At 40.4% G+C, this 11,336-nt stretch overlaps 1 protein-coding gene across 2 annotated transcripts in view; it reads left to right on the top strand.

Moving 5' to 3' along the window:
- The window catches only part of ARFGAP3 (ARF GTPase activating protein 3), a 90,843-nt gene that overhangs the window by 26,901 nt on the left and 52,606 nt on the right, over positions 1 to 11,336 (top strand). For both annotated transcript variants that reach the window (XM_032762497.2, XM_032762496.2), the window contains exons 4-5: positions 6,909 to 7,040; positions 9,422 to 9,505. In XM_032762497.2, the coding sequence (XP_032618388.1) occupies positions 6,909 to 7,040; positions 9,422 to 9,505 (216 nt within the window). The remainder of the gene's footprint in view (positions 1 to 6,908; positions 7,041 to 9,421; positions 9,506 to 11,336) is intronic.

Here is an 11,336-nt window from a genome sequence, read left to right as displayed (position 1 = left end):
TGACTGCAGACTATATAGTAGAACCTGAGTTTTGCTTAGGTATTCCTTAACTAACCAATCCTAACATATTGTAACATGGTTATTTAACCAATTATACCCCACCACCTTAATTGGTTTACACCCAACAAAATTATTTATAGACAGAAACAATCACAGAACCAGACAGAGGCCATGCAAATAAACATGCAAAACAATACAGAAGTGAGGATTTCACAACTACAGCTATACAGACATAAGGGTTTTCCAGCTGTGTCTATTGATAAGTGAGTTCTTGCCAGACAGGATGCTATCTTCTAGGCTCTTCCGTTTCTCTGGAGGTGATAGAAAATCAGGGTAGGATTGTATTCCTAATAGCCCAATAGCACCTTATTTCAATGTGACTAGTTTGGAATGTGAGGATGTGACCATACACTTCCCAGCTTATGGCTGCCTAACTACATCTTAGCTGAAGGCCTTAGCCTGTCACAGTAAGAGAGAGCCATTCCACAGACAGTGATTTTGATTCTTTCTTTTATACCTCTATAACTAGCCAAGTGATAAGAATACACCTAAATTCTTAAAGTATAGGCCTTTGCAGACAGGCCTGAATATCTATATCCTAACACCAGTTAAGTCAGCGTAAGCAACGCAGTGCCTACATTGCCACCACGTCGACCTATGTTGAATTAAGCGCTACACCTCTCGTAGAGGTGAAGTAATTAAGACGACGTAGCAGGCGAGTTATGTTGGCGGAAGGGACCTGGTAGTGCAGACACTGACATAGGAAGCTTAGGTTGATCTAATTGTGTAGTGTAGATCAGATCTATGTATATTTCTTAAGTGTTGCAGTGGCAGATTGTTTAGTTTAGTTAAAATACTTGCAAATATGCCAGAGTCTAATATAATTTCCTAATACCATTGCTATAAATGGTAACATGCTTTATATATCAACATAGAATTAATGATTTTACTGAAGTAGTTACTAATGTAAGAAATCATTTAAGAATAGAATGTTTATATTAACAGAGAATTAATTGATTACTGGTAATGCTCAAGCAACTCCCTCATGCGACCCAGGAAGAATAAATATCTCTCCAAAAATTGTTATAAAGAATCAACAACTTATTTAAATAACTCTTAGAAAGACTTTACATCAATAATTACTAATTTTAAAAGACTGTTTTGAAACAAAAAACTTTTATATAAAAGAACAGGTGTGTTTGGACTTTCTGAAAGCATTTTATTTTCTGTTGAACTCTAATAAAATTGAAGTGCTAGCTTCAGAAAATGAATTCAACAAAAAAGAAGAGTTAGAGTTTTAACTTCAAAGGTGTTGTGATACTCTCCTGCCCCAAAGACAAGAGATATAACTGTCAAGAAAGAATTATAATTGTAATGCATATATCATTAACAAACTACATCTTCATAAGATGAAGAGGCTCTTAGGGACAACACAGGAAAGTACTGAGCCAGTGAAAGAATGACAGCAACCAACTTGGAATCTAAACATGCATGAAAGAGATGTTTTCCTATAATTTTCATGAAAATAGGAAGGAAAGGGTATAAAACTGTGAAGTGAGCACCTCCTCCATCTCACACCTAATGCTACCCTGATTAAACAGCAAGCATTCCACAACTCATCCTATCCATCTCTACAAGCAAGCTACTACTACAGATAGCTAAGAACAGAAAAGACTCAAGAAGAAACCATACCCAAGGAAAACCTATCCAAGACTTCAATGTGGATTGGTGAGACGTTAACAAAGACACTGTGAAGGGATTATATTTGAAATTCTTGTAATGATTTTGTTGGGATATGGAAATGCTATGGTAACTGAAGATACTAAGATTTTCTCCTATTAACCATCTAATGGTTAGACCATGTATTCCTGGAGAGAAAGACCGGTCTAACATTGGTAAACAGAGAAATAGTAGGATTTAACTGGATTTCAGATTTTTAATATTTTGTAATTGACCTGTCTCAAGACAGATGCTTAAAGTAACTAAGTAACAGATTTCAATATTTCTTTCATAGGATTTAATTGAGAATGTTTGCTTTGCCCATCTGTAAGCTTGCTAGCTATTAATAAAACCTAGACAAATTTCACCTGCCCTTAAACCAATTATGTCCATATGTAAATAGTTTTTAAGTATCTAAGATACTAAGACTGGCTTCACAATAATTTTGGGAAACAATATACCTTGGTCTTAATTAACCAAGGGTATGTCTACACTATGAAATTAGGTCGATTTTATAGAAGTCGAGTTTTAGAAATTGATTTTATACAGTCGATTGTGTATGTCCCTACTAAGTGCATTAAGTCGGTGAAGTGTGTCCTCACTACCATGGCTAGTATTGACTCATGGAGCAGTGCACTGTGGGAAACTATCCCACAGTTCCTGCAGTCTCCACTGCCCATTGGAATTCCGGGGTAATCTCCCAATACTTGATGAGACAAAAACATTGTTGCGAGAGGTTTTGGGTACATGTCATCATTACCCCTCCCACCCTCCATGAAAGCAACTGCAGACAATCGTTTCGTGCCTTTTTTTCCTGGGTTGCCCGTGCAGATGCCATAGCACGGCAAGCATGGAGCCCGCTCAGCTCACCACCTTGCACATTATATTGCAGTATGTGCAGAACCTGGCTAAGAGACGGCAGCACGAGGACGATTGTGAGGAGGACATGGACAAAGATGTTCCTGAAAGCATGGGATGTGGCAATTGGGACATCATGGCGGCAGTGGGGCTGGTTGATACGGTGGAATACTGATTCTGGGCCCAGCAAACAAGCACAGACTGGTGGGACCACATAGTGTTGCAGATATGGGATGATTCCCAGTGGCTGTCAAACTTTTGCATGCGTAAAGCCACTTTTCTGTAACTCAGAGTTTTTCCCCCACCCTGAAGCTCAGGAATACCAAGATGAGAGCTGCCCTGACAGTTGAGAAGTGAGTGGCAATAGCCCTACGGCAACTTGCAACGCCTGGCTGCTACTGGTCAGTTGGGAATCAGTTTGGAGTGGGCATATCTACTGTGGGGACTGCTGTGATTCAAGTCACCAGTGCAATCACTGACTTTCTGCTATCAAGGGTAGTGACTCTGGGAAATGTGCAGGTCATAGTGGATGGCTTTGCTGCAGTGGGTTTCCTTAACTCTGGTGGGGCGATAGGTCTATCCGTCTATCTTGGCACCAGACCACCTGGACAACCAGTACATAAATCACAAGAGGTACTTCTCATTGGTGCTGCAAGCACTATTGGATCCCTGACATCAATGTGGATTGGCCAGGAAAGGTGCATGATGCTCGCATCTTTAGAAACTCTGAGCTGTTTAAGCAGCTGCAAGAAGGGACTTACTTCCTAGACTAGAAAATTACCGTGGGGGATGTTGAAATGCCAATAGTTATCCTTGGAGACCTAGCCTACCCCTTGCTCCCATGGCTCATGAAGCCATACACAGGCAACCTGGACGGTAGTAAGGAGCAGTTCAACTATAGGCTGAGCAAGTGCAGAATGGTGGTAGAATGTGCCTTTGGATGTTTAAAAGCTCGCTAGTGCTATTTGCTGACTAGGTTAGGCCTCAGTACAACCAATATTCCCGTTGTTACTACTGCTTGTTGTGTGCTGCATAATATCTGTGAGAGTAAGGTGGAGACATTTATGGTGGGGTGGGAGGTTGAGGCAAATCGCCTGGCTGCCAGTTTTGAACAGCCAGACGCCAGAATGATTACAAGAGCACAGGTAGGCACACTGCACATCAGAGAGGCTTTGAAAACCAATTTCATGACTTGCCAGGCTACGGTGTGACAATTGTGTGTGTTTCTCCTTGATGCAAACCTGCCCCCTTTGTCGAATTTAATTCCCTGTAAGACAACCACCCTCCTCCCTTCAATCACAGCTGGCAAAGGAAATAAAGTCACTATTGTTTTGAAACCATGCATTCTTTATTCCTTTTTAACAAAAAAAAGGAGATAACTGATAAGGTAGCCTGAGGGAGGAGGGAAGGACAAGGCCACATTGTTTATTGTAGCCACAGTACAAATCAAAACTGTTTGTTTGAATGACAACCTTCTGTTGCTTGGGCCATCCTCTGGAGTGGAGTGGCTGGGTTCCTGGAGCCTCTGCCCCTGCATTCTTGGGCGTCTAGGTGAGGAGGATATGGAACTTGGGGAGGCGAGCAGGCAGTTGTACAGTGGTTGCAGCGGTGGTCTGTGCTCTTGTTGGTTTTCCTGCAGCTCCACCAGATGCCTGAGCATATCCTTTTGCTCCCCCATTAGCCTCAGCATTGCATTCTGCCTCTTCTCATCGCGCTCACTTAATGCTTTCCTAGACTCTGCTACTGATTGCCTCCATGCATTCAGCTGTGCCCTATTAGTGCGGGAGGACTGCATGAGCTCAGAAAACATGTCATCACAAGTGTAGTTTTTTTTCACCTTCTAATCTGCGATAACCTCGGGACGGAGATGATAGGGGAAGCATAGAAACATTTGCACCTGTGGGGGGATAAAAAGGGAGAGTAAAATTTAAGATACATTTCTGAGAACAAAAGGGAGACACTTTCACAGTGAATGAAGCAATTCACAGCATACAGCACATGTGCTTTAGGTACGAGGTCGCATTTTGCCTTTTATATTGAGCGTGTGCTGGTATGATGACACATCACACACGGTTGGGCAACATAATTCGGTTTCTAGGCAGTCATGGTAAGCCAAAAGGGTACGTGGGTTTGGCTTCTAACATCTTCATAACATGTGGGAATGTTTTCAAACTGCAGCGCCCTTTTTTCCCATAGCAAGAAATGCCGATTGGGTTTGCCATTTAAAAGGAGGGCCTGCGGTTTTCAGGTGGATGTGCAGCACACACCTCCCCCCACCCTTTCGTGTGGCTGTTTGGGATGAGCCCTTGCCCCTTCCCCTGCCGCATGGCTATTCTCAGGGATGATCCCTTTTAGCCAAGCGCAAACAGCCCAGCATGAACGGAGTCCTTTTACTGTTCCCTTACAAAATTTCCCCTATTTCAACCAGGTGACCATGAATGATATCACTCTACTGAGGCTAACACAGAAAGATATAGACCAAATGTTGCTGGAATGCAACCAAAGCCCAGGACCATTTGCTGCCATGCTTTGTGCTGCAATGATTCCAGACTATTTGCTACTGGCTTGGCATGGTAAAATGTTCTACTGTGGAGGACGAAATAAGGCAGCCCTCCCCAGAAACCTTCTGCAAAGGCTTTCAGAGTACCTCCAGGAGAGCTTCATGGAGATGTCCCTGGAGGATTCCTGCTCCATCCCCAGACATGTTAACAGACTTTTCTAGTAGCTGTACTGGCTGTGAATGCATCCCAGGTCTTCAAGGCAAATCAGACATTAAACACTATTGCTTTTAAACCCTGTACTGTAGTTACAAATGTGCACTCACCAGAGGTGACTTCTCCGCCTTCAGGGTCAGGGATCCTGCCTTGGGATGGTATTGGCTCCAGGGTGATGAAAAAGTCCTGGCTACTGGGGGGAACGGATTCACTGCTTGCCTACTGCACATTCTCCTCCTCATCCACAAAATCCTCCTCTGTGTTGCGTGAGACTCCCCCCTTGCAGGACAGTGGTGGGGTAGTGATAGCCCCCCCCCCCCCCCGAATGCCATGCAGCTGATCATAGAAGCAGCAATATGGGTCTCTGATCCAGAGTGACCATTTGCCTCCTTTGTCTTTTGGTAGGCTTGCCTGAGCTCCTTGGCTTTCATGTGGCACTGCTGTGTCTCTCTGTTGTAGCCTCTCTCCAATATGCCCTGTGCGATTTTGGCAAATATATTAGCATTTCGTCTTTTTGATCGGAGTTCTGCCTGCAGTGGTTCTTCTCCCCATACAGCAGTCAGATCCAGTGTCTCCCGTTCACTCCATGCTGGAGCTCGTTTGCGATTCTAGGGGGACTGCATGGTCACCTGTGCTGCTCAGCTCGCCACACTGACCAAACAGGAAATGAAATTCAAAAGTTCCTGGAGCTTTTCCTGTGTATCTGGCTAGTGCATCGGAGTTGAAAGTGTTGTCCAGAGCGATCACATTGGAGCACTCTGGGATAGCTCCCAGAGGCCAAAAATGTTGATTTGCTTCTGCACTACCATAAATTCGACCCATCAAGGTCAGTTTTAGTGCTACTCCTTTTGCCGGGGAGGAATACAGAAGTCGATTTTAAGAGCCCTTTAGGTCGACGGAATGGGGTTGCCTTTGTATTCATTATAAAATCGACCTAACACGGCTAAATTTGACCTAACCCTGTAGTGTGGACCAGGGCTAAATGAAGAATGACCCATAGATGGCATTGTCAAAGGTGTCATCTCTGCTGAAAGCTCTCCACAGAGAGGCATAGAGAAATTGGTTACTTCAATTACAGTCTCTGATCATTTGGGTTGTTTTGTTTAATATTTTCTTTTCCATTTTTTAATAATAAAATAGCCATGGTTAATAACTGATTATTTTCCTTGGTTTTTAATCATGGTGTCTTGTAGGGGTTCTTTTATAAATCTTATGTCTAAAATGGAGTCACATCCCATAGATAATCTCATGAATAGACCATATCAATAATTCTGTGTTTTGATTTTTGGATTTCCATGATTTGGTAGTAAAAGAAACAAGTAATGAGAGCTGGCCTATAATTTCTTGTTTCATTGGACTAAATATTTTTGTATGTAATGATGTAGCCGTGTTTGTCCCAGGATATTAGAGAATCAAAGAGGCTGAGGTAATATCTTTTATTGGACCAAATTCTGTTGTCTCTTTTACCAACAGAAGCTGGTCCAATAAATTATATAATTTTTTAGTAATTTTTAAAATAAAATTATTTGGCATCTAACCATTTAAAATTTCCTTGTTCTACCCCACAAATGTTTAATTCTGTTCTCATAATATGCATGTTTTTGTTTGTTTTTATAGTCTGCATTTTTCCAACAACATGGGTGCACAACAAATGATACCAATGCCAAGTACAATAGTCGTGGTGCGCAACTTTACAGGGAAAAGATTAAATATCTTGCAACACAAGCAACAAGGAAGCATGGTACTGATGTAAGTAATGCATTAGATCATTCATTTTAATATAAAAGAATTGATTTCCTGGCTCCAAAGTAATTTTACATTTCTAAACAGTAGCCAAAATGTAATGTAGAGTGGAGTTTGTTTTTGTATCTAAGTAAATACAAATTGCAGTGAATGTGTGGGCTAGGAGATGAAGTAGTGAAACTAATCTTGTTAGTTGGGGAGGGAGGGAAATGCTAAGAAAGTCAAGTGTGAGCTAATACTCTCACACAATTTTGGGTTAATCATAATTGTTAACACAGTAGTACTCATCTGAATGCTAGAAAAAACCTTACAGATTTCATTAAAAATATGTAATTTTTTATTATTTTTAATTACAATTATTGTAGTTATGGAGTAGCACATTTATGAATTTATGTAATTTTAATGAAAAAAGTGTCAGTATTTTTTTTTTTTGTAAAGTATGTATTTTGCTTTTTCTGGAGTTGAACCTCTATCAGTTAATAGAGCAGGTGAAAATAGTACACAAAGGGATGGTTAGCAAAGGTGATGAAATGCATACTTTAAAAAAAATACTTTTGGGGTTTGGTAATGATATAGGGACTTTCTTTCTCTGGGTCACTAGCTCAAATCCTGCTCAAGCTAGTATAGAAGTAAAGTTACTATTGACTTATTATTCTGTGACCTTTATGGAATAGACTGCTAGTTTGTTAGTTTTCTAGTCCACAAAATTCAAACTACCGTAAGAAATGACTTTCTAGTCAGTTGTCTCAGGATGCAGGCAAAGGATTAAAGTCCTGACATGCAAGGTCCCGCAATGTGCCGAAAGCCTTCAGCCTTCTTTCAAAATCAGTGGGGAGTCAAATATTGGTACCATGCCAATTGAGCCCTTAAATGTGATGGAAACTTTGTCACTGTCTTACTCTTGGGAGTAAGAGGAGGATTCCTTCAAAGTAGGGCTAAGCCATACTGAGAAAGTTTGGAAGGCTTTTTCCAGTTGTCGTCTAACAGTCTTGTGTTTTGATTCTTATACTCTGATGCAGAATGGGAATATTAGGGGGATAAACAAACCTAGATAGCTGTGAGATATTTGAAAAGGTTTTATCTTATCGGCTCGAGCTCCAGGGCTGTAAACGGTTCAAACAACATTTCCCCACAAAGGTCACAGTGAGGCATCTTTCCTAGGAAGAATTTAACAGTCTGGAGGGAAACCGCTTTTCACAGTGGGAAAAGAAAGATTCATTTAAAAATCAAATGGGCTTAAAAAACAATAACAACCTCCCTCCCCATGTATTTATCTGGGAAAGTCAGCAGGTAGCTAGCCTGAAAGTTATTTTTAAAACATTGCCTTATGCTTTCCTGTAATCATCTTAGATTGCTACTTAAGGTACTTAGTGGCTTTTTTTAATCGCATATAGCGTAGATACACTTGCACCATGATAAATAATTTTAGGGGATTCTGAATTCTTTCAGGAGAACAATGTATCTTTCAGCTTTTGAACAATTCAGTTTAAAATTGTACATATAATTATGCAGAAGTGTAAGGAATGTTGAATATGAATCAAATTGTTGAAACTCTAAAACCTATTTTTATTATTTAGTTCAAAGTATGTTTGTTAATCATAATCAAATGCTACATTTTCATTCCATTATAATTAGCACTTTAGGTTTTGAAAGCACTACATCAGGGATTGGCAATCTTTGGCACGTGGCCCGCCAGGGTAAGCACCTTGGCGGGCCGGGCCGGTTTGTTTACTTGCCATCTCCGCAGCTTCAGCCGATCGCGTCTCCCACTGGCCATAGTTCGCCTCTCCAGGCCAATGGGGGCTGCAGGAAGTGGTGGTCAGCACATCCCTCAGCCCGTGCCGATTTCCCCTCGCGGGCCATGTGGCAAAGGTTGCTGATCCCTGCACTACATCAACACTTAAAAGACCATTTTTTCAATTATTTTTATTAAAAAGGTTCAGAACACTGCTGCTTCAGTTAATGGGTGGGACAAGAGAACCGGTTTTGGACAGTTACTGGAGTGGGACAGCAGACAATGTGGAAAATGAAATGTCTTGCCTTTGGGATAAAAGGCTGTGTCATGAATCTGACATTGTCCATATGCCTAATATCAATTAAAGTCTGCTTAAAAAAAAAGTTTCATTTTTGTCCTAACACCAAACAACATAACACGCATTCGGATATAACGCGCTAAAGCAGTGCTCCGGGAGGGCGGGGCTGTGCGCCTCGGCGGATCAAATCAAATTCGATATAACGCAGTTTCACCTATCACGTGGTAAGATTTTTTTTCTCCCGAGGACAGCGTTATATTGAGGTAGAGGTGTATTTGGAAGACATTTTAAATATATTTGTGTAATGTCAGATGAAACTGAAGCTCTTATCATAAAATGTTTTTTTTCCCCTAGTTGTGGATCGATGGCTGTGGAATTCCGCCTGTGTCACCCCAGCAAAAAGAGGAGGATTTTTTTGCATCACATTCTTCTCTGAAAGTATAGAATATGCTGTACATAATTCTTACATTAGTCTTTTCAAGTGCTTATTGTCTCAATGTTGTTAAATGTATACTTTGTGATAGTTAGACACTAATCTCTGAAACACAACTTTTTTATAGGAAGGATGCTAGTCTGACAACAGTTGGGTTGAAGCTACTTCCCTATTTATTTTGTGATCCATAGATGCTATACTTTTAGTCATAGTAAATTTGTCGGACAAGATCAAAACATAATTAATTAAATCTACCATAAATTTATAGTAAATCAGTAAGGGCGCAATAGCTCCTAGCAAAAATTTGTAAGTGAAAAATTCCCAGAAAAAGTAGAATCTCCAGAATACTTATTTGATCTTTATAAGAGCTAAAGTATTGTACTTGATGCTGTCACTCTTCTTTTAATTTTAGTTCACCTTTTCAGCTGAAACTTAGTCTGCCTCACTTCCTCTGTGCCTGGTGCACCTTTCTACAATTTCACATGGAAGTGGTAGAGGCAATATTTAGTTCAGTTGTTAAAGCTTCAGTAGCCTGGGGAGTATGGTAACAGAAAAATCCAGTATCGAGGGTAGCCAAGTTAGTCTGTATCCACAAAAGCAATAAGGAGTCCGGTGGCACCTTAAAGACTAACAGATTTATTTGGGCATAAACTTTCGTGGGTAAAAAACCCACATCTGAAGAAGTGAGGTTTTTTACCAACGAAAGCTTATGCCCAAATAAATCTGTTAGAAAATCCAGATGCCTGGATTAGAAAGCAGTTTTAGCAACTATGACCTTAAATTTTGTAGTAGCTTGATATTATTACAAGCAATGTCTTGCCATAATAGAATGCCCAAAGAGACAAAGAACCTTTCAGAATGTTCAAGCGTATTTCTCAATGGGGAGAGAAAGACGATAAGAGAAACACAGCAATGGTCAGTTTCAGTGTTCCCCAGAAAAATTAGCAGTGACTGGATGACTACCATAGCAAATATCAGTGTAAATGAGGTACGATCTGAGGCTAAAACAGGAAAAGAACAACTTAAAAATAATTTAAACAAGTTACATGTGTTCATGTCGGCAGGGCCTGATGAAATACATTCTAGAATACTTAAGGATCTGACTGAGAGAACTCTGAGCCATCGGTGGTTATCTCTGAGAACTTGTAGAAGATCAGAGAGATCCCAGAGGACCGGAAAGGGGAAAATATAGTACCTAGCTATAAAAAGGATAATAAGGACAAACCAGGAAATTATAGACATCAGCTTGACTTCTGTATGGAAAGATTATGGAGCAAATAATGAGTTTGTAAGCACCTAGAAGCAAATAAGATAGGTAACAGTCAACATGGATTTGTCAGAACAAATCATGTCAGACCAACCTAATATCATTTTTTGACAGGGTAACAAACCTTGTGGGTAGGGTAAGAGGAAGCAATGTGATATCTCAACTTTAGCAAGGTTTTCGATATTGTCTTACATGACCTTCTCATAAACAAATTAGAAAAATGTAGGCTAGATGAACCTTCTATAAGGTGGTTGGAAAAGTGTATTCAGAGAGCAGTTATCAATGGTTCACAGTCAAGCTGGAAGGTCATATTGAGTGGGATCTTGCAGGTATCTATTCTGGGTTCGGTTCTATTCAATATCTTCAAAAATGATTTGGATAATGGCATAGAGAGTACACTTAAAAAGTTTGCAGAGGATACCAAGCTGGGAGGGGTTGCAAGCATTTTGGAGGACAGGATTAGAATTCAAAATGATCTTGACAAACTGGAGAAATGATCTGAAATAAATAGGATTAAATTCAATAAGGACAAATGGAAAGTACTATACTTGGGAAGGAATAATTAATTG

The sequence above is a fragment of the Chelonoidis abingdonii genome, chromosome 1, assembly GCF_003597395.2.
Source record: "Chelonoidis abingdonii isolate Lonesome George chromosome 1, CheloAbing_2.0, whole genome shotgun sequence".
Lineage (NCBI taxonomy): Eukaryota > Metazoa > Chordata > Testudines > Testudinidae > Chelonoidis > Chelonoidis abingdonii.
Note: the sequence above shows the minus strand (reverse complement) of the source record. Positions and strands in the feature narration are given on the sequence as shown.